The 24,761-nt window shown below is 40.5% G+C and overlaps 1 protein-coding gene across 1 annotated transcript in view; it reads left to right on the forward strand.

Annotated features, from left to right (window-relative positions):
• The window catches only part of STAC (SH3 and cysteine rich domain), a 100,551-nt gene that overhangs the window by 49,960 nt on the left and 25,830 nt on the right, over positions 1-24,761 (forward strand). Inside the window, exons 3-5 of the mRNA XM_067560845.1 lie at positions 15,948-16,048; positions 18,817-18,898; positions 22,814-22,929. Of these exons, the coding sequence (XP_067416946.1) occupies positions 15,948-16,048; positions 18,817-18,898; positions 22,814-22,929 (299 nt within the window). The remainder of the gene's footprint in view (positions 1-15,947; positions 16,049-18,816; positions 18,899-22,813; positions 22,930-24,761) is intronic.

A 24,761-nucleotide genomic window follows, 5' to 3' on the forward strand; every position in this document is an offset into this window, starting at 1 on the left:
ACAAGCAACCTTAAATTTGGCATTTCCACAATTTGTACAGCGATGTACATATAGATTAAAAAATGACTGTAAATAAAAATGAAACTGACTTCATTAATTTCATTGACCAATCTGAGAGAAATGCAAAAAGTAAACAAATAGCAGAGAAGATGAAAAATATATTGGATTGTTAGTAGAAATATATGGAAGAAAACTCACTTGTTTAATGTGGATGACTAAATATTTTCAGTGTCCCTTTTATTCAGGTTGAATCATCTGATTAGCTTTGTGATTGAACCAGATTTCAGAAACAACACTGGTAGAGCTGGTGAGAAGTTTCTAAATTTTTTAAATCTCAATGTATTTTTCCCCAGAAATGTGTGTTTTATCAACCAGCTTATAAACCAGTGAGATTTTTTTGAAAATTTGAAATTTGGCTGAAAATTTTGTGCAAAATTTTGCAAAATACCATGGAATTCTGTCTGTATTTTTCAACTAACTCCGAGGATGTGTTTTTATAAGCATCTGAACTGCCAGATCCGCCAGGACTTTAGTAATGACGTTGGGGTTCATTAAACAACAAAAACAGTCAATGAGAAAGGAATAAATTTTGATGCCATGTGATGTGGCAAATATAAGCGGAAATCAAGCCCCAAAACAGTAGAAACACAACCAAACAAGCGCAATTTGGTGACCTCAACAAAGATGGCCAATTTTGCATTTCTGGTTCCAGTGGAGCCGGTGCCGGAAGTAGGCAGAAATAACAAGCCCAAAAAGAACTGGAAGCGGGAGGCTAAAACAAGTACAAAACCTGCAGCCCGCAATTCACTCCAGAAACAAGTGACTTGCTTGCAAAAGAAGCCCAATTCCACAAGCTTCCGGGGCACATCTCAAAATTCCTATGTTCATAACTCTGTCCCTTGTGAGGGACCATCTCTAAATTATAATCTTCCACAAACATATATCTACATCTTCTCCCTTAAAGAAAAATGAATTAGCTCTTATATACACATATAAATAGCTAGCTATCTAATAATTTATATGTGAAATTCTCAACTCATCTAGTACATTTCCAATCCAATGTGTCAACTACCTAGAGAGCAGAGGTTACCAACCCATCATTCTGCAGTGAGTCTTTACCAGTGACTTTCCTCAAGTACCCCTTCTCCAGGCAGGTTAGCAAGTCTCTGAGTCTTTCAGGATGTTTAATCTCTCACTCTGCTCATCTCAGTATCAGCTTTTCATTAGAGTCTGAGTTATTATCTTGTTCCTTGATAGTTTCTCCTTTGTCTGCTGATGATAAATGATCAGTCAGCCGGGAAATGCCAGAGTCCACATCTATTGTCAATGTTTGGGAACTTTCTGGGATTATTCCTAGATCCCTTTGATTATGTCGAAATGTGTCTTCCTGGTCTGTCTGGACTACATAAAACATTGGATGAAAGCTGTTCTTTAACGGTACCACTTTGGCCCCAAGAGTGTGCCTGAGGAATCCCACCTCTATCACCTGGGTTAAGTGATGGGCAATCACAGGCCTTTTTGTCAATAATATTTCTGCTTCCATTTCTGATTTTCTTTCATCTTCCATGTGGTTTCATCATTATGAGATTTCAGCAGGTTATCAATGGTTAGTAAATTATATCTGATCCTTCTTCCCATTAACAGGTGAGCTGGAGAAAAGCCATTCTCCAGAAATGAACTTTGGTAAACCAATAACGCTTTATACAAATCACCCCCAGTATCAAAAGTCTTTTTCATAAGGTTCCTTACTGTCTGTATAGACCTTTCCTCAAGTCCACTTGTTTAGAGTAATTTGGATGTGATGTTTTGTGATGAAAATCCCAATCTGTGGCAAATTGTCTGAAATCTGCATGGAAAATTGTGACCCTTTATCTCTAAAGACTTCATCTGGAATTCCATGTCTGGAGAAGATTCCCTTCATGCTGGCTAGCACTGACATACTATTAGTACTGTGCAGTGTGCAAACTTCTGGATACAGAGAATAGTAATCTGTGACTGTTAAATAATCATTTGATCACCAGGTAAATAAATCTCCTCATAATACCTTTGTGGAACTGGATGAGGTCTCAGTAACGCTACCTGTTGCCATGGTTTGTATTTCAAGCATGAAAAGCAGTTTCTTACCACATTAGAGATGTTGTGATTGATCCGCGGCCCATATAGCACCTCTTGTGCTCTTTCTTTGCACTTCTCAATTCCTAAATGACCCCTCATGGATATTCTGTAGCATTTCATTTTGGAGGCTCATTGGAATTACAGCCTTACTGCCCTTGAAAATCACCCCTTCTATCACAGTAAGTTCATGGCTGCAGTTCTAATAGTTTCTTATACTTGGACAGCAATTGCTTATTTCTTCAGGCTACCCCTTAATTGTCACTTCTTTAAGGATCCCCAACTATTCATCTTTCCCCATTTCCCCTCATTTGTTGCAGTTTCCTGTTAGCTACAGAAATTGACTTTACATAGGCTTACATCTATATCTCTAAAAGTCTTCTCTGGTTTTGTAGTAGGAGTCACTGCTCTTGAAAGTGCATCTGCAATGAACATGAATTTTCCAGGCGGGTAGGTCACAACCAAATCATACTTTTGTATCTTTATCATCATTCGTTGAATCCTGAAGGTACAGTCATTTAGCAGTTTGCTAAATAACGCTATCAGGGGCTTGGGGTCTGTTTCAGTTTCCATTGTCTGGCCATAAATAAACTGATTGAATCTCTCACAGGCAAACAATATTCCTAAAAACTCCGTCTCAGTCTGTTAGTATTGGCTTTCTACCTCAATCAGTGATTTGAATGCAAATGCCACCGGTTGCCAACAATCCTGCTTCTGTGAAATCACTGCACCTAATCCAGACTGTGAAGTATCTGCTGAAATTTTAATAGGTCTTCCTGGTGCATACAACTTCAACACTGGTTCTTATATCAATTGTTGCTTTAAACCTTCCCATGATTCTTCCTGTTCTGCATCCTAACACCATTCATTATTATTCTCTAGGAGTTTTCTCAAATCTGCTGCTTTGGTAGATAGATGAGGTATGAATTTTCCAAGATAATTAACCATTCCCAGGAATCGCTGGACATCTTTCTTTAGCTGGGGATGTGGAATTATTTCAGAGGTTGAAATATTCCTCTTATCAAGTTTTACACCTTCACTGGAAATAATGTCTCCAACAAAAGTTAGTCCTGTAAACCTTACCACACATTTCTCCCTATTTAATTTGAGGTTTGCAGTTCTAGTTGCATCCAGGACTTCTCAAAGTCTACGATCATGCTCCTCTTTCATTGAGTCCCAGATGATGATGTCATCTATTGAGGTGTCATAAACCATATGTATGATTTTGTGGTATGCTTCTGGTGCTGAAGGTGTGCCGAAGGGTAAGTGTAAGAATCTGTATCTTCAAAATGAAGTATTAAATGTGCATACTTTTGAGCTTTCTTCAGTTACTTTTAGCTGCCAAAAACCTGAGGATGCATCCAATTTACTGAAATATTGTGCATTTGCAAATTGAGCCATAATTTCTTCTCTAGTTAGTAGTTTGAAATGTTCACTGTTTTATAGCCTTGTTGAGCTCTCTCAGATTTAAGCATATGCGTAGCTGGCCATTACTTTTTTCCACAATGACCAGGGAGCTCACCCATTCTGTTGGCACCTCAATTTTTTGTATTACTTGCATTGCCAGTACTTTTTTGCATTACTTGCAAGCTCAGCCTTGAGTTTATCATGGAGTGCAAATGGCACCATTTTACATGGATGGATAAGTGGAAGGACCTGCTTGTTTATCTAGATTGTATGTTCACCCTGCAGGCAACCCAACCCTTGAAACAGATCGTGATGTTCCCAAATGAGTGCCTCATAATCAAGTTCAGTATGATCTTACAGTGAGAGCACCCGTTTTACCAGACTGAGTTTTTCACATGCAGTCAGGCCTAAAATTGGTGTCACCTCCTTTGGCACTACAATGAATGGGAGCTTTTACATGGTGTTTTTATGATTGATGCTAGCAATGCACTGCCCCTTCACAGGTATATTTGTTCCAGAATAAACCATTTTATTTTTGGTGTCCCATTTTTAGTTTTATTTTCTGTTTCTCATAATCTTGTTCAGACAGAATATTAACCTGAGCTGCTCCTGTGTCTAGTTTCAGTGGAATAATTGTTTCATTCACTTTCATGGGCCGTATATAGTGTCTCTCATTCAGCCCTGCTTTATCCCTGTATGTCTATGAAAACTCCTCAACTAGGTTGTCTTCAACTGAATGCACTTGTCTTTCCTGCATCTGGGATCTGCAGCATTTTGCAAAATGTTTATTTTCCTCACATTTATGACAGAGTTTCCCAAAGGCAGCACACTGTTTGGGGCCGTGCTGTGATCCACACCTTCCACATAACCATCTGTACCCAGTCTTCCCCCAGCAGTGTTTTTCATAGCAAGTGGTTGCGCTTTTTGATCTGACCTACTCTGGCTATATTCGTTTGTACTTAGCACATGGGTAACCCCTTTTGGTGTATTCACCTCTTTGGCTTGTGCTTTCACAATTTCTGCTGCCCTGAATATCTGGAGAGCTTCTTCTCAAGTTAAATCTCCTTCATGGAGCAGTCTCTCTCTTAACACATTGTCTTTAATGCCACAGATGATTCCATCTCTGACCCAGAGATTCTGTCAGCTCAACAAAGTCACAGGTTTCACTGAGTTTCCTGACTTCTGTGTCATATTGCTCTATGGCATCATCAGTTTTTTTGCATGCATGTAAAAAATTTTGTCTCTCTGAAAGGTCTCATTACTTCTTGGCATGCAATTTTCCTCAGATTTAGTCAGTATTTTACTTAACTTCATGTTTTCACTTCTTCTTCAAAGTTGTTATAAATATCCAATGCTTCCTCCTCAACAACATGCAAGAAGATTGATTATTTCACTTTATCATTTTTCTCCTTTCCCCTATGGCTGCTAAATGCAATTCAAATCTCTGTCTGAATTTTTTCCAGTTCTCTGTAACATTGTCTGACAATTGCAGCCTGGATGGAGGCTGCAACACATCCATTTTGGGCTGTTTTTTTTCAAAATGACTGCAGTTCCTTCTCATTCAGCACTTCTGACACCATGTAATGATGGTTCATTCGGGTTCATTAGACAACAAAAACAGTGAATGAGAAAGGAATAAAACTTTTAATAAAATAAACTAAAGAGCTTCTGCAGTGAACTGCTGTACAAAGCTACGCTGTTCTCAACCCCCAGCTTCCAGGGCACATCTCTAAATTCCTATATTCTTAATACTATCCCTTATGAGGGAGCATCTCTAAATTATAATCTTCCACAAACATACCTCTACAACATGGGTGGCACGTGATGCCTGCCTTTGCGGAGGCTAGGCCCTCTCTCCAGAGGCCCTGCCCACGTTTCACCCTCACCATCAACATGCTGCAGCTACTGCCTTCCAGCACCACAAGGAATGCAGCGTGAAGCCTGGCACGGAAAGAAAAGGGTATCTGCTCTCCCTGCCTGTTGGTGGGGAGCCCAGCTGGTGCGGGAATCCAGATGGGCTCTGCTCGGCCCACTCCCCCACCTACCACTCGTGCCTTTTTGCCCTATCCCCCCAAGAGATATGAAGAGAGAGCAGGGGAGGGGGCAAAGAGGTGCGAGCGGTGGGCAGGGGGAGGACTTGGGGGAGGGAACCAATTGGGAGAGGAGCCCAGCTGGACTCCCCGCATTGGCTGGGGTCTGCACCACCAGACAGGGTAGGCGGGTGCCCTTTGCTTTCTGCCCACGCTGGCCCCTACGCTGAGTTCCCTGTGGTGCTGAGGGCAGTAGCAGCCACTCTGGATCCATCCCAGGCTGGGTTTGCCATGCGAAGAAGCAGCTGCTGAGGGCAGTCCGCGCCAACTCCTCTTGCAGTGGCATGTGAAGAGCAGGAATGGAGTGTGGGTGGGACAGAGAGATGGAGGAGCTTTCGGTGGCTGCTGATTGGGGTGGTGTATTATACCCGTCATCTATGCTCTATAACTGTCCTGTGGAATCTAAACTGTGCTTTCTGGCCTCCAAAAAATGTTGTGGAATGATAGTTACTTCCAGCTTTTAGCCACTATTTCAGTCAAAGAGCTTTTTAATCAACCTAAGGATGGATTCAAGCTAAACGGGGGTTGGAGCAATGAATTAAACGAGGCCCCTAAATGGATTGCATTTTCCCCCAGTGAGCGCTCTGCATATTTCTTGAGCAGATGGGGAAAGAAAGGCTGTCTTTCCTCTTCTGCATGAACACCAAATGTTTCCAGTTTAGGGCACTTCTTTGAAATGCAGAGCCTGGATCACACAGTGCTGCCTTGATCCGTCATCGAATAAATACCATCCACACGGGGGGGCTAAAATCAACCCTACATAACTCCACAGAAGCTGGTTTAGTTAAAACAAGGCCAAATTTGGCCCAAGATCTATTTCTTTAGCTATCCAAGAGCATCTTCCATTCTTACTGAGATAAGGAAAAAATGTGATTGCAGGAGGTCATATATCTAAACATCCTGTATCAGTTCTCAAAATAAAGTGCTTGACAACTAGAGCCACCACTGTGCTCTTTATATTCCTGTAAAAGCTGCATGATGTTTAAGATTCATTACCATGCATTTGTTTACTGGGCAGAACAAATGGCTGCAGAGAGTGAAGTGGCATTTGTAGCTTTGGTTGCCCTCCAGGCAGATTTCAAATCCATTTTGTTAGAAAGAAATGATAGGAAATACTCCTCCTCTGAAGCAGTGAAAGCAGCGGCCCACATTTGAAGCTCAGCAGCTGCATCATTGTTTCATGCTGTAAAGTCCCCATATGCACATGAGCATGGATTCACACAGAGCAGCCGTGTGTGCCCGGGTTTCTTCTGAAAATGAGTTATTTCATGGTTCATTATGTGACGGCATAGTTATATGTGTGCTGGAGCTTGGTTCTATTGCACAGACCCTGGCCCAGTTCAAGGGCGAGAACCTCTTAGCTTCTTTCCTGTTTTATCTTTGTAGCTGATCAGGGTTCTGATTCTCCTATACCAGATAACTCACTGAATTCTCTCTCTCTCTCTCACACACACATTCACCCAAGGCATAAAATATTTACTTCAAATAGCCACTTATAATCCAGTTATTCCCAAATATTAAATTGTATGTTTTGCTTTTGACTTTCTTCAGATTAGAAAATTCTTGCTCTTTCTCAGTGGCTTCCAATCTGATGGCGGTTTTAAAACAACAGTTGCAAAGAGCAAAACTACCCAGTTGTGGATAGCTCAGTTAACGAGTTTACTGACTGAGCAAACAATGGCAGGGGGAGGGGGGTGCAGGGGATGTTTGATGACATGTATTTTCATCCTCTAGGGTGCAGACTGTTTCCCTGCAGTGCGGTGTTGGTCCATTTGTTGCATATAGAAGAGACTGAGAGAGAGATGCCTGGACCAGAGATTTAGGATTAATCAAATACTGTCTCTTCTCGCAATCTTGATTACACACCTATGGTTAGTTGTTCTGTTCCCACCTAGGCAAAGGAGGCAGAGGATGGGGGAGATAGGAACAAGAATAGGTGGGAGGGAGAGAGCTGGCTAGGAACTGGGGAAGGCAAGAGCTATGGAGCAGTGCTTGGGGAATGAATCGAGGTTTTGTAGTGCATGAAGACTTGTTGGTAGGACCCCTCTGAAAAATCAGGCCCTAGTATTCTCAAACTGGGCACCTGAAATTAGTTGACTTTTCTGACATTTTGGCTGTAATCTCTGCCTCAGTTCCCCATGTGTGAAATGAGGATAATACAACTTTACCTCACAGGGGTGTTGTGGAATTCACTAATGTTTGTAAAGTACTAAGAAGCTGAATTAAGGCTGTACAGACAACCTTAAATCTGGCATTTCCTAACTTTCAAGTGCTTGACTTTGCAACCTTAGTAGCATTCTTTTAATGTAGCTTTTTTAATATAATAGAATATAGGCCAACAAAATGGTTAGTTTTATTATTGCTCTCTGTAGAAATCTAGAGCAATATGTCTGTATTTGAAGTCACCTGAAGTATTTCATATCTAATTGCAAGGGCAGTAGTGCCTATATTACTGATCATCCCTAAATGGAAATTACTGTCATGCTCCTGACTGGAAAGAAGATTTTATTTAGCACTTCACACTGGTTGCTTCCAGCTGTGCTTTAAGTCTGGTTTAACAGAACATCTGCTGATGGGGATGAATAGTAAGCTGCAATCAGACTGTCAGCTATTTAGAGGCCAGGGACAGAAAGAAGCCAACAGAGAGAGAGCCACGTTCACATATAGGCCTTTTCCACTTCTGTTGGGAGCAGTATTTTCCAGGCCATGAGGGGCCATTTTAGATAAGAATTTAGAAAGATAATATTCACCTATCCCCTTGCTGTTCAGAAACTTCATTCTAATGGGAACAAGCACACAGATGGATTCTTTAATTTTGAACAGGTGGTCCAAACATATCCATCTGAGCAGTGGGAGACAAGTGAAAATATCCCTCTAACCTTCAATTAGTCCACACAATAAGGGAGAGATAAAACCCAGCGTTGTCTATTTGATTACAATTCCTTTAACCTGTGTTCGCATGTGGGGTCAAATTGTGCCATTCAGGGGCCAATCCCTTTATGGATAGGATGGTATAATCTGATTTCCCCTTGCAAGCTGAGCCAGCTTGGTAGAGAGGCACCATGGCCCCATCTATTTACACCCCCTTTGGCGTGAGTTGAGTGCCTGGAGGTAGAGAGAGAGAGACACAGACACACACAGACACACACCCTGTGCTCCTGCATGAGTGTAAGAGAGGGACCTACCCTTAAGTGATAATGTTAGTTAATTGTTAGAGTCTGTAGGCTGTTTCTGCAGAACAGAGGAAGGAGAGAAGAGTTTAACTACACACTGTGCTCCAGTGATTTCACTGAAGCTGCAGGGATGTAGCTAAAGGCAGACTTTGGCACACTGAGCATTTCTTGCAATCCTTCTCCCTGTGAACTAGTCAGCTGACCAAAGCTTTGTGAGTTATAAAGTGATGTCTGTGTGTGCTTAAGCTTACCCCTGGCTGAGGAACTATATCTTTGCTCATTCTTCAGGGGACAGAATCATGAACCTGAGTGGTTTCTGACATATTAGCCCTATGCAGTGAGACACTGAGCCACGACAATGGTTCTAAAGGTGTCTAGAGCATGAATGCAGGACATAAAATGATCCCCATAGGGGAGAAGGAGAACTCTTATCCTCCATGTACAGCGCTGTGCAATTGGGCAGGAACATCATGGGGTGGAAGGGCAATTTATCTTCCTTTGAAGCACCAGTCTGGCACTGCAGGGGCAGGATGCTGAACTAGAAGCACTAATGATCTGATAGAGGAAGGTAAATACTATTACTGAAAGCACCCACAGAGCTGAAATCGCTGTCCCTGGGGAAGCTTGAATTACTAAGATTATATTATATTTTATATTTGCAATTATTATTTTCTCTAACTTTTCTGTTATTGTGGGAGACTGTTTATGAAAGGAAATTAATATTTTTATTAGAAAGCAGATTATTCACAACGCCAAATGGCAGGATATTCTAATTTTTGTTAGGCTGAAGGAGCTAGGGTTTTGGTTCAAGGCTGAATCAGCACGAGAGTTCCACATCAGGTTTGAATTCTATCACGAAATAAGATCAACTGTCATTACACGTTTTCCTTAGTAGCTGAACAAAACTCAAAAAGGATAGGCCTGTTGGCCTGTTCTGGTTTTAGATCCAGTCTGAAAACATAATCAAATGGGAAGGTTCTGGTCAAGACATTTAAAAATCTGCTTTTCAACTCTTCCTCCACAGAAATGTTGAGAGGTTTGGATTCACAGTTCTGTTTTTGACAAATCTCCAATTTTTATGTTCCTTTTTTTTCTCCAGCGCAGTTTTAGGAGGCATCGTAATGCCAATTGGCAAAGGGTATACTGTCATGTAACAATGACTCCTGACATGTTGTGGTCATAGTATTTATCTATAAAGAATGTCATGTAAGGTATCATATCAAAGCTTATATCACACTGGTCATCATAAGTATTGTGAGATATAGGTGTGGGTGTCATGCAAGAAGTTGTAAGTATGCACTAAAAATATGTTTAAACCATGTAACCAGGCAGCATTGATAGGCAAGTTTTTCTCAGACAAAGGAATGCTGATTTACCTATCTTCCTAGATTTCTGATGTAAAGTAAGCTGATAAACAAACACAAAGGAAGCTCTATTTGCACATTAAGTCAACAGGAAAACAGATTTAAATCAGCATAGGAGATCTAGACCATGGGGGTTGTCTTGTCTCTGGGATCAAAACAATGAGTTTTGAGGAAATATAAGGAAAAGCGAAAAGCCATTTTGTTATCCACTTGCTGAGGAGACTCCTGGGGAATCATGAAAATCTGGATCCTGATTTGACTGAAAATCAGCAAGCTCTACAGAAAAACTTTAAGGGTAAGAGAACTCCTTTATCCAAAGGAATTTATGTTGCTAAGCTTTATGTTTAGTCTCTTAGAAGCATGTCATACTTTTGTTTTATTTGTAACCAATTCTGTTTCCACTATCCTTACTCAGGATCACTTAACTCTCTCTTTGTGAGTGTGAATTCTTAGTTGAATTAAACAAGCTGGTGTCTACACTGTTTCTTTGGAGATAGTGGACTTGGCAATTTCTGTGAGTGTCCTAGGACAGGGACTGGAAACTCTAGAGGAATGCTCTTCCAGCGGGCTTGGGAACTTGGGTTCTTCCATGGCAAAGTAAGAGCTGGCAGAGTCCTGAGAAGATTGTCTGGGATAGCTACCAGAGGAGTGACAGGGAGCTGTCACCCAGTTTAGCACCAGCAAATCTCTCACTCACTAAAGCCGGAGGGTTACACAATGATTTAATGTTTTGGGCCCCAATAAAGCATCCCAGCGGGTAATTTTCTTTAAAAGGATGAAGTACAGTCTATCACTTTCTGCAAATGTGAGTTACTTCCACCAAGTTTGCACTTGCAGTTTTCAACCTGTAATTTGAATTACAAATCAGAATTCTTGCACCTCTAATTGGCTGATTTGCACCTGCAATTGAACTGCAATATGAAAATGTGAATGCCAGCTTTGCTGATGCAAGTTGTGCCCAAGAAATCTGTAAAATATAATCTTGTCAGGCTAAAAATAAAATTATGCTCCAGAAGAGTTCTAAAGACAAAGAGTACTGTGGTTTAGGTTGCATGTGAGCCTCTTGCATCAGAAAATCAGGGTACAACATCTAACTTACGTCATACTATAGGTGAATATGATCTAAGTGGTCTGATTCTTGTCTCAAGAAGACACCAGACCACATCATAAAAGTACATCAGAATCTGTTATGGTCTGATACCAAGGATCCAGAACTGAATTCACACAGATATGGTGTTCTGGTATGAGGTGCAACTAACACAGCCTTTGGAAACATTGGACCAGTGCCTGCCCGCAATAAGCCTAATTCTTCTCTTGCCAAACACAAGAGGCTTTGCCAAGGAAAACACGTCATTGCAGGGTAAAATCATCTCCAAGAACCAAATAAGTTTTCAAGCCTGATCATTAGTAATTTGTTTACTGTAGTCTTACAGAAGATTTTAGGAAAACCTCCAAAGGAAACTGGAATATGCATTCTTTATCTTTCTTAAGAGTCAGTTTTACATCATCATCATCATCTTTCAGCAGAGTTAAAATATACAAAGCACAATCCTCAGTGCAGAGACTGCTTCAAATTTGCAAACACTTTCTAGTAAACTTATTTTCCAGTCATACTGACATTAGCTGCCTTCTAGTACTAGAAGTAAAGAGGTTTCTGGTCAGAGAGATCCATAGTCTTTCCTTGATGTCTGGGGGATTTAGATGGGCAGATCCCATTAGCTGTAATTAACATTTAAACAAATCACTTATACCCAATGACATTTCTTTAGATGTAATGTGGATGACAAAGGTGTAAATTCAGAGTAACTCCACTGAAGTCAATGGAGTTACTTCAAATTTACATAGTGTAGCTGACATCAACATTTGATCTATAACCCTTTTACATTGCATTCTACCAAACAGTGTTCCAAAATCTGCTCCTCTACTTACACTTTTGTAACACCAAAAGCAATGAGATTGCACAAGCATGAGAGTAAAATTTGACTCAAAGAGCCAATTCTGCTCTCATTTACACCTGTATAAAATGTAGTGTAATTCTATTGACCTAACTGTAAACTGGTTGTTCAATATCTCTTGAAAATTAGTTTACTTATTTGGGTGTCTAAATATGGATTTTGGACACACAAGTGTGAATATTTTGGCCATGGTTTCAAGAACAAATTTGATTAGCAAACTGACCTATCAGAAACCAGAGAAGAAGGCATTATTCTGAGTCAAATGTATGGTACAGCAATTTCATTTTCAAAGACTGAGTTATGGCAGTGAAATGTCACTTAGACACAAAGTAAATTCTTCTTCCATTAACCATTGGTTATTCCACAAAGGAAACCTGGTAGACACATGCAAAATTGTTCCCAGGCTGCTCAGTTCACACAATAAATTGGGTAGTTAGAAAAGATAGCAAAATAGAGACTGAAGTTTTAGCTGGTTACAGGAAACTTCATTTTAATTTATAGACTCCCTTTAGATGCCAATGTGCTCTTGAAATAACTTTCCTCTCTTTGAAGCTATTACTTCTCTGTGACAGATGACACTCACTAATAAAAAATATAAAGTACTTGCTCTTCTAAAATTCATTCTATTGAGTTGATTGCAGCCCATCCTCACAGATGTCTGTTCCAGAAGAGAAAATGCTTCTGGTTTTGAAAAGAAGTGTATTCAATGTATGTATCTAGCACATTGTTTGGGTGTATAATTATATACAAGAGCAATAGATGTCTAAGATATCACATATTTTATTAAGAGTGTTTTATCATCAGAAAACATTTAAGAAATCAACATTTGAATAAACATTAATATTAAAATGACTCGAAAAGCAGAGAAACCCGAATGAAAAATAAAGACTATAAGGGGCTGATTCTCTTGTCAGGTTGGTGAAAATCAGCAGTAAGTAGAGTTACACTGGTATAAAACCAGAATAAGGGAAAGGAGAATTAGACCCAGTGTAGACACTGTCACCAAGTATGTATTTTAGTTATTCCTTGCAAGTGCAGTAGCTTGTCATTTTCAGAATTTTTATTCCACCTGATAAATCTAATAGACAAATGAGGGTGAAGTCCTGTTTTCCTATTGATTAATCCATTCATTCACTTCTAGAAAATTCTGTTCTCAGTAACACAAGCTGGAAGTCGAAATTGGTTTGTACATGTGTAATTGACATTGGCCTGATGTGTAAATAAAAAATATTCATAGTCACATAAACAAAAACTGCTACTCAGGAAAAAAGGATTTTTTTTTTCCTATGTGGCAAAAAGAATGACTTCAGGATTGGGCATTACCCAGCAGTTTATAACCGCTTGGGTTAATTGCAGCCCTCAGCTTCTCCAGTCAGTCTCCAAATGCCAGAAAATGCCCTCCCTGTCAGACATTATTGCTTACACTGAACCTAATTCTACCCTGATTCACACCAGTCCCATTCACTTCAGCCTTATTCAACTCCAATGGAGACATAGTATGTAGTCCAGGGCAGAATTTGGTCCCTAATATTAAGAAGTGACCAGTATTGAAATAGCTGGCACCATCTGAACACTCAGAAGCTCCATAAAATTCCCAGACCTCCCTGTGGTTATATCTGGTACCCAGGATCACCATCTTGACACCTGACATTTGAGAAAAGGCTGACCCTGAAAGCAACTTCTGGAGAGGCTAATATTTTATCATCTCCTTAGTATGTCTATACTGACGGCGGCAAAGTCGCCGCTGCCAGATCGATCTTTCTGGATCGATTGAGTGGTCAGTGTAGGAAGTTGACTGAGTAAAACCACCCCTTCAACACACTTCCCATCGGCGCAGTGCAGTGAAGATGGTGTGCAGAAGGGAAGCACAGCAGTCAACGGGAGTTACGCAAGCTACTCTGCATAGTTTGCGTAACTCCCGTGGACTGCCGCTGAATCTCCAGGTAAGTGTAGACCAGGGCTTAGTGACATCCTTTCCTGAAGTACTTCCTTCAGCAGTAGTACATCACTGGGTTAAGTCATCTAGCCAATGGAAATCAGTGTCACTCAGGTTTTATTACAGCAGCTTGTACACCAGGTTAGCTAGCCAAATAACCAATCTCTACACACATGCTTTCAAATGCCGAAACATTTCCTAACCCACTGAATAATACTACTAATCTCGCCAGGTAATTATTACAAATTAAAACATTTTGAAAGGCTTTGTGACCAAGGATTTTAATCTTTACGAGCCTGATGATATAGCTCATCTCACTGCTGTTATAACTGGGAGGTCAAAGACTTAACTGCAGTTTATGGAAAAGTTCTTTATCTGAGATGCCTATGACAAATTTCTTTTTAATATGTTTAGGCCTCTTTACTCTTTTCAGAGTGAAGATCCTGCTAACTCATACAAACACCTTCTAAATAATTCTGTGGGCATTTGTTTCTCTGGAAGAAATGTGCCCTTATGTTCCATTTAGGGGGTGAGAATTTCTAAAGCACCTAAGGGTGTTAAGTAACCAACTTCTATTGACTTGTAAGTTAGCAACTCAACTCCCTTATGAGTTTTTGAAAATCCAATCTAAATATCCAGTTTTCTCTGTTACTGCTTTATCCATTAATTCCCATTTATAGCCCTCCATTAGGCTCTAATACTTCCCTTACTATGTGAAGAGCTCAGAGCTTTTCTGCTGTGCTCTGGCTGCAAATGAATCTAAATCTTGCACGCAACAGTTCTGTGTATCGGAGTAGATAACAATGAACAGGAGTTCAGTGTATTCATTCCATTAAAAAAAATTATCTGCATGGGCCCAGAAAAGCAACGTTTCAGCCCAGAGAAAAATTTTGCAGCTTTTCTACACGTTCCTAAAAATGATCCTGTTGATTCGAATTTAAATTCTCAAGTACAGTTTATGATCGTGTGTGGATATACGCACAAGAGTGACATTTCCTGCCCTGCAGCTAGTGGGCTTATTTGTGTCCTTAGACACTGCTCCATGTTGCAGGACATGCAGAACTGAACCCAGCCTTGTCCCAGGAAGGCAAAATTTCCCCTGGAGTTCCCCTGCATGCAAACAGTGTGTGTCTGCTGCTCTGCTCCTTCAGGGGTGCTGCATACTCAGTGCCAGGAGGCACAGCTGTGCAGTGCACAGGCGGGTCAGGGCCATGGCCTCATCACCTCCACATCCCTTTGGGGACTCTTGCATCTCAGGAGACACATGGAGAGAAAAATCTCTGCCTTCCCCAGGAGACTAGCAAATGTACCCGGCTACTGCAGAAAGACACAAGGAGGTAACTTCTTGCTTCAGCATGCAGAGACAAGTGGGGGCCTGGCAAGGTGCCCTGGGTTCTGACCGGGACAGGTCATAGGATCCATCCGTTCATGAATCCTCTAAACAACCATCCAGCCACTTCTTTGGAGGCACATTTGGGACACAAAAGCCTGACTTCAGCCAATAGGCTAACGCAGCCTCTGTGTAGTGGCCCCATAGCCTGGGGCTCACAGTCCCTCACTGCTCTTAGGTCTGGGCATCAGGTCCCTGGACTTGGCCAGTGTGATGGCATTTATGGGCATTGAGAGGAATCATGGTAAACCAAAGAATAATCCAGTTCAGTCTCTGACATAACCGAGGTCAGTATTATCCTGGAAAACAGGGAGAAGCCCGAGAGAGAATATCCTAAACAGGAGAAACTTAAAAAAGCCAAAGGGAGTTTGTACACATATAAGGATGGAGAAAAAGGCTATTACCAATACCTACAAATACCAACTGAAACTGACCTTCTCTTTGATGCATTTAGGTCACTTGTTAAATGCATGGAAACTATTGATTTTGTTTACCTAAATTATCTCTGTGCATTTGACAGGGACAAATGCTAAACATGGACTGCGCTGTAAGGCTTGTAAGATGAGCATCCACCACAAGTGCACAGACAGTATTGGACAACAGCGTTGCATGGGCAAACTGGTAAGCAAGCTGCTCGGTAAAAATTGAACAGAATGCTACATGGCTCACATTTGATCCATTAGCTCTGTAAATGCTGCACTGTTGCTGTTACCTCCTGAATGTAGCCAATTGGTGCGTTAGCTCCTTTCATTTAGAAAATGGCAATTATGACTCAAGAGGCTGAGAAAACTAATACAGTTTCTTTTCTGTTGTATGGGTGTGGGTTTATGGTCACACATGGGTCAAAGTAATCTAAATGTTAGTTATTTTTTTAATTGAAGTGGTATTTGCCATATGGTATAGATCTCTGCAAAGAATTAATAAAATTGTTACAGTTAGGGCTGGTTCAAGTTGTTGAAAATCTGTTAGTAAACATCCTGGAAATTTCATTTGACTGGTTTCTGACCTCAAAATTTTATGAAAACAATAATTTAGTCGTAAAAACCAATAAATACTTTACAAGGATGATAAACCTCATTCTTCAGATAAGTCTTAAGATAATCACTAACTATTAGTGATCAGGATGAAATTTAATAAGGGGGGGGGGGAATTACCCCACATCTTCCTATTGCAGGGATCTTGCACCTTCCTCCGAAGCATCTTCTACTGGCTACTGTTGTAGACAGGGAATACTGGCCTCGCTGGACCCTGGGTCTGATCCAGTCTGGCAGTTACAATGTTCTTCTGTTCCTGTATTTCATTCATTCTTAGTGAAAAGAAGAAGGCCCGTTATACTGTGAAAATCAGACCAATTATGAATTTGCAATCCAACGTGCAACTGCTCACATTTCAGACATTTTGAGTTTTGTTGCAAATATTTCACACACATTAGTTTTGCAGGATAAAAAAGAAAATCAAAGCTTTAGAACAGACATAAGCTAGGAACAAATAGGTTGAAACCCCCCTCTGAAGTTTTGTCGTTGATTTCAAAGGGGCCAGGAAATCCACCCATAGTCTTGCAGGGCCTGCTCTCTCCCTATGTGTGTGTACAGTAGTTTCTATTAATATTAATGGAAGTTACATATGAGGTAAAACATAATGTGTTTAAACCAGAATCATAGTCACAGCCTGGGGCTTTCTAGTGCAGAATACTAAGCTCTTAAGGATAGATGAGTACTGAAGAATTTAATTGCCTGTCTGGTGTAAGCTGAATATTTAGTTCACATTAATTGTTTTAGACTTCAGAAGAGGGGGTCCTGTCATTATATGCATTGCTAGCTAAAGCTGTGTTGGTAGTGGTTTAGTTTTTATACAGGAGCAAACGAAAAAAGGCCAAGTTTAGAACTGTCAGAAGCAGGCACACGCAACTCCATTTTAAGTTAGGAGTTTGACAGGCCTACAGGAACTCAGAATTTGGCTTGTAGTTGAGAAAGTAAAGCTGTAAGTCACTAGCATCAGTTTCCCCACAGGCATCACAACTGTGAACCCCATCATTCTGTTTCAGTTTGTGTCCTTACATGGAAGCACAATAGCAGCAGGATTAACTCTCTATAACTTTACCCATCTGGATATCGTAGATATACACATTCTCCCTAAACATTTCTTCACTGGCAATTTGGAAAATGCCACTGTTATAATGGAGTCACCAAACCATGAGGCTTCCGCATTTCTTATTGTGACTTGAGCCTGTGTGTAGCGTAAGTTACTGCAGAAATACAAGATAGTCTAATACAAGCTATAACTAGTGATAACTATGTGTGTGGCCATAACCATATTCCAGGCTAGTGAATTTCTGAATCCTTGGCCTTAGATTGAAAAGTGTATGATCCCAAGATATGGTAAATACTGAGTTCATAATGAATGAAATATTTTGTTAACTGTGCTAAGAAAAAGGCGTGGCTTTGGCAGTTATACTGTATCTCTCTAGGAAGAACTTTTGAGGGCTATCTGATTGTTTTGTTTGAAATCTTTTGTTACATAGGCCCAACTTCTGCTCCTTTGACCTCTAACTAAATAGGAGCCAAAGGGAGAGGTTATCCTCTTTGTGCACTGCAGACTGTGCTCTCATGGGCTCTGTACATGGCAGCACAGGGATCTGATGTTAGGGCAGGGCAGAGTGGAGTCATTGCCAATACATCCATAACTATATACATTGACTGGCGGAATACTCCCGCATGGGAAAGGAAGGAGTGAGCTACCATGAAGGTTACTCCATGGGTTGTAGTACAGGCTGTGGAGCAGCTTTGCATCCTGTAAAGAGGATTCCTGGAGAGAACTGCTGAGCAAAGCCCATTTACCCTGGCTTTGTACAAGGAAACATGATTCACCCTTAAAGCCATATTTGGGGACATGTATCTCTGTCTGCCACGGCTCCTGAAGTGGGACACACCAATGTGGGATAAAGACCCCCCACCAGAGAGCCACAAGAACATCAGCAATTCCAGAAATTGTAAATAGTGTGGCAATAGTTTCCTTAGTTTAGAATATTTGGAAACCTGTTTTATGATCCAACATTTTTGCTGTAATTAATTTAAACTTCTTAATGCTAAGTTTGTATAAGGTTAAAGGTAAAATAGGGTTTCAAAATGAGGGTCCTTCTTCCAGAAAATGTTAAGAAACAGAAATAAGATGTTTCCAGTAAGCAAAAAAATAAATCTCTGTTCTCTGCACCCTGCCGTGAAGGAGGTAAAGGACTGCTCTGTAACAGATAGTATGTTCCTGCTCCCCACACTTTTTTTTGAGAGAAATTAGGGTTATGCCGCTAGCAGAAGAGCTGAGATTATTTCTGATGTTCTGTGACGCTACATCCATCATGTCAGTGACACACGTTGCTTGTTTTCTCTCTCTAGCCAAAGGGGTTTCGGCGTTACTACAGTTCCCCACTACTCATTCATGAACAGTTTGGCTGCATCAAAGAAGTGATGCCTATTGGTGAGTTTTAATTGAATTTCCTTTCAATCTAGCACAGCCCAAGAGAAACCTGGTTTTGCTCTCAGAAGTGATGTTTGTTCTCAGTGGCACTTCAGCTCCTTGCCGAGGAGCCAGGTATTCTTCCACCATCTCAGAAAAGTAGTCCTTCGAAAATACAGCGTTGTAACTGAAATGCATGTATTTATTTTTATTTTCAATATTATATGGTTCAAAGCCATAATGATGTTGATCAAACCAATTCCTGTGCTCAGAGTGGGAGGACTCTGTGCACTGCTGCTAGGCAGGCCTGATTTGGGAAGAAGCACCACAAGAGTTATACGTTAAAATAACAGTGAGCTCTGCTGAACACTGGTCTGGTCAGGATCTTGAATTAATTACTTCCTTTCTCTCTTTTTCCACCTTCCTTTCTTTTCTTTTTTGATTTTTACTGATTTATTTATTATTTCTTCAGATACTTGGGCCCAGATTTTGCTCTGTTACACCAGATTCTGAAAATGAAAATTTTTAACTAACAAAAAAAAAAATTCAATTTTGAAAAACTTCCTTCATGTGATTAAGTTAAACATTCCAAACGGTCAATGCAAAAACTAAAAACAAAGCAAAATGACTAACATGAAAGAATGTGTCTGAGAACAGCCAATGAGCTAATATTTTTGCCTGTAGTTTCCATCAAAACATTTTTTTTTAAAAATTAAATGACTGTGTAAATTTCCATTTTCAAAAAAAGACCCTTTTAATATGATAATTGTTTCTGTTCAGAATATTCTGAGCAGCTGTTCTGTAAAAAATAAGGTTTGTCTTGCTCTTTGCGACATTAAAGATCCTAGTATCTTTTACCTCCCTCCTGTTGTGCTGTAGGTTAGCTGGTTACTACCCTCCACCCTGGAGGAGGCTGCCTTTCCGTGATGCTGTGTGTTATGTAGAGCCTGAATCTGGTCTCAGTCACACCACTGTAAATTTATAGACTTTAACTGAATTACCTTGATTTACACCAATGTAGTGAGAACATACATTCAGAGATTCCAAGGCCAGAAGGGATTATTGTGATCATTTAGTCTGACCTCCTTTGTAACGCAGGCCACAGAACTTCCTCCAAATAATTCCTTTTTGAACTAGACCATATCTTTTAGAAAAACATCAAGTCTTGGTTTTAAAATTGCCAGTGATAGAAAATCAGCTCCACAGTTCTTGGATGTGCTTTCGGATGAACAGTGCTAGGTGAATATAAGGCCCTGATCCTACATTAAGAACTGTGTGGACAGACCTTATCGACTTAACTGGGGCTCTGTTTCGGGACAGAGGCCATCTCCTGTGGTTCTCAGTGTAGGACTGGAGTCACGTATTCATTAGCTTTACATCATTTTTCTCTTTATTCAAGTGAAACTTTGTTGTTTTAAGATTCAGGAGAAGTGCTCATTTCTCATAAAATGATAGCTATGTAGGACTGGAAGGGCCCTCAAAAAGTCATGCAGTCCATCCCCCTGCTCTGAGGTGGGACCAAGACCATCCCTTCAACTTGTTCTCAAAAACCTCCAATGATGGGGATTCCACAACCTCCCTGTTTCAGTGCTTACAGTTAGAAAGCTTTTCCTAATACCTAACCTAAACCTCCCTAGCTGCAGATTAAGCCCATTACTTCTTGTCCTACCTTCAGTGGACGTGAGGAACAATTGATCACAGTCCTCTTTATAACAGCCTTTAACATATTTGAAGACTGTTATCAGGTTCTCCCTCAATCTTCTTTTCCCAAAACAAAACATGCCTGGTTTTTTAACTTTTCCTCATAGTTCAGGTTTTATAAACCTTTTATAATTTTTATTGTTCTCCTCTGAATTCTCTCCAGGTTTTCCAGATTTTTCTTAAAGTGTTGTGTTCAGAATTGGATACAGTATTCCAGCTGAGGCCTCACCAGTGCTGAATAGTGTGGAGCAAGTACCCCCCATGTCTTAGTACAACACTCCTCTTAATACATCCAAGAATGATATTTGCCTTTTTCTCATGTATTATACTGTTGGCTCATATTTCATTTGATCCACTATAACCCCAGATCCTTTACTCCAGTACTACTACCCAGCCAGTTATTCCCAATTTTGTAGTTGTGCATTTGCTTTTTCCTTCCTAAGTGTAGTACTTTACACTTATATTTATTGAATTTCATCCTGTTGATTTCAGATCAATTTTCCAATTTATCAAGATCCTTTTGAATTATCATTCTGTCCTCCAAAGTACTTGCAATCCCTCCCAGCATGAGGTGTTCTGCAAATTTTATAAGCATACTCACCACTTCATTATCCATTAATGAAAATATTGAATGTGCCAGACCCAGGACTGACCTCTATGGTCCACCCTCTTAGTTTGACAGTGAACCACTGATGATGACTCTTTGAGTATGGTCTTTCAACCAGTTGTGCACCCACGTTATAGTACATTCATCTAGATTGCATTTCCTAGTTTGTTTATGAGACTGTTATATGGCACCGTGTCAAAAGCCTTACTAAAATTGTTATATCATGTCTACTGCTTTCCCCTTATCCACTAGGCCAGTAACCCTGTCAAAAAAGGAAATTAGGTTGGTTTTGCATGATTTGTTCTTGACAAATCCATGTTGGCTATTACTTAATCCTATTATCCTCTAGGTGTTTACAAATTGATTATTTAATCATTTGTTCCAGTATCTTTCTAAGTATTGAAGTTAGGCTGACTAGTCTATAATTCTCCAGGTCCCCTTTGTTCCCCTTTTTAAAATATGTAGCATGGTTTCCCTTTCTCTGGTCGTTTGGAACCTAATTCTTTCTCCATGTGTTCTTGAAGATAATTGGTTATGGTTCCAAGATTGCTTCAGCTAGTTCCTCAAATACCCAGAATGACACAAGTAGAGCTAAGCTCTTATGAGAAGATCCAGTTTACTTCATGAACTGCTAATGATCACTGTCCTTTGACATACCCTTTATATATTATAAATATCTTCCATTCAAAACAAAGATCACAGTTTTATGGATGATGAGATAAGGCTCATTCTTGCAAAGGAAGTAAGAACCAGTTATAGTGTGTGTGAGTGGGAGGGATCAGGAAAGCAGAGAAAAGGAGTCTACTAGCAAGATTGGTGGCCTAAAGGTAGGTCTACACAGTAATCAGGTGATGCAGTTGCAGCACACACAGGCATTCCCCAGCTGGCTTGCTAAAAATAGCAGGGAAGCTGCATCGTTCCGGGCAGTGACACAAGTTAGCTGCACCAAAACAGTCCCACCTAGAGACCCCAGGTACAAATTCGAGCAGCTAGCTCATGCCACCCTGCCTACACTGTTACTGATGGCAAACTGGCTCAATGAAAGGTAGTTTGGATATGTCTACATATGCCATCCCAATTGCAGCATAGACATATCATAGAAGAGAGAGGATGGGACCTGACAGTGGGAACAGGAGTAGATCATGTAGTTTCTCACAGATGAGGTGATTTTAGTTGCAATGGAAGATGATTTGAAGGGTCGGTCAATAGTAAGGTTGGGAGCAAGGAGAGAGTGGAAGTACTTCAGTGGGAGTGACAGCCTCATTGTAACTAGTGGTGGATCAGGGACAGACTGGGAATCACAGGAAAGAATGGTCTCATTGGGAGGGAAGAGACGTAGGAGAGGACCAAAGTGTTTGTATACGGACCTTGATAGGAGCAGAGAGGAAGCAGAAACTAACAGCAAAAGCCTCTTCTATTATAACGCCATGATCCTGCATGGTGGTCCCTGTGGGTGGACCCCTGCATGTTCATCGAGCACCTTGCATGATCAGGGCCTACCCTGTTTATTTTTTGTGTTTGTCTCCCCGAACATGAAGGGATGGGCAGTTATGTCTCTAAGTGAAGGAGATATGATGATGAGTACTTTCTGTCACACGTTTATCTGTGTTTTGCCTCTTCTGTTCCAGCCTGTGGCAATAAGGTCGACCCAGTGTATGAAACCCTCCGCTTTGGAACCTCGTTGGCACAGAAAACCAAGAAGGGCAGCTCTGGAAGTGGATCTGATTCACCCAAACGGAACTCTGTAAATCTTCTGTTTTATCTTCCCTTTTCCTTTTGCAGGATCCGAGTGCATCCATGCACAATAGTTGTGTCAGAGTTTCCATCCTAAAGCCCAAATTTCAGGTTATTTAAAAAGAATACATTCCAGACTAGAAAAAGGCCTCTAAACCCTTTTTTAAAAAACCTTAAAAAGAAAGAAAAATAGACATTGGACTGGTAAGCATTCCTGTTTTACTTTGATTTGAAAACATTGACATTCAATAAACAACATAAGCCAGAATCATTTCTAATAATTTGGAGATGGGGAAGTGAAAACAAAATAAATGAAAATGTTTACATTTGAAAAGTGACTTGCAAATGCACAGCACCGGCTTTAAAAGACACATTGGTATCTTGCAATTTAGCTTTGAACAATAGGCAGTGCATAGTCATGCTGTTATATGGACAAGTCAGGTACTGAATTTTGGCTCCACCCACTCTTTGGCTGTAGCAGCTTGATGGCACTGGGACCTAAGATCTGGGTAGATCATGCAGGTAATTAAGATAGCACCTCACATCCCTTCACTCTCATTCCTGGGCATGTTGGCCTGCCCATCACTGAGTACAGCAGAAGGCTGTTTTTTCAGGGGTGCTGAATGCTCACAACTCTAACTGACTTCAGTGGAAATTGCAGGTGATTGGCATCTCTGAAAATCAGGATCTAGATGGGCACTTGCTGGTAGTGTAGGAAGAGCTGGTGAACATGTGGTGCTGGCTTACTTCCTTGTTTCATTAAAGATGGCTGGAAACAACACACTGCATGGTGGGAAGTGATCCTCAGTCATGAATGGAAAGGGAGGTGGTCAACACACAATCTCTCTGTTAAGGTGTTGTCTGCACTTGAAAAAGGAAACTACTGTCTTAGAGTGAAATTCATCACACCGAGAAAGAACTCATAGGACTTAGGCCCTGATTCATCGATTCAGCACGGCACTTAAACACATGCTTAATTTTAAACTGGTGCGTCAATCCATTCCTGTTCACCACAGCACTTAAGCCATTATTTCATTGGGCTATAAACAGGTGCTTACTTGCTGTGCTGAATCAGGGCCTTAAATGGTACAGATGGCAATTTAAACAGGCCTTTTAACTCAGATAGAAAGGAAAACAAAGAGAAATTCAAACCAGAGACTTAAAATTCCTAAGTGAAAATAGCAAGGAAGTTATTAAATGACATGCCCTTCATCCAATGTTTTTTCTTTTAAAAGAAACAATAATTTTCCACCCCTTTTAAAAATCCAAAATCAATTCTAACACTTTTCACACTCTGTGATTACAGTTCTTTCTTTGGCTTATTTGATTTATATTGGAACAGGAGTTCTACAAATGTAATCATTACCTGCTAAATCAATAAAGCATTATGTTAAATTATGAATGATTACTCAGGCGTAGAAAATTGTCAACTTGCATTGTCAACTTGCCCTGGACTTTTGATCATAACAAGATGGGGAGTGGGTGTAAACTACAGAATGCCAGTTTGTCATGGGCTATTCTCCCAGGGAGTCAGTTTGTGACTAAATGTAGCACATGTCAGTGCTTAGGTAATATAGAAAACCATAAGACAGAGAGACAGATACAGAAAACCCTAACTTCTCACAGTTAAATCCTAAACCAGCAGTGCGTGAGCAGTTACAGAAATACAGAAACTAAACTTCTTCCCTGTTGGTCCTCCGATCCCACATGTATGCTGCATTGTTCCCCTGTGAATCTTTTGTTTCATTACAATCACAGTGGAAGTTGTGAATGATGTACCTGGTTTGCCCAATATACCTGCTGTGTTTATGCTGCAGTGAAGCAGGTAATAGATGCAAAGCA

This window comes from Emydura macquarii, unplaced genomic scaffold (genome assembly GCF_026122565.2).
Source record: "Emydura macquarii macquarii isolate MOO-44397 ecotype Brisbane River unplaced genomic scaffold, CSIRO-AGI_Emac_v2 contig_2321, whole genome shotgun sequence".
NCBI classification, from domain to species: domain Eukaryota; kingdom Metazoa; phylum Chordata; order Testudines; family Chelidae; genus Emydura; species Emydura macquarii.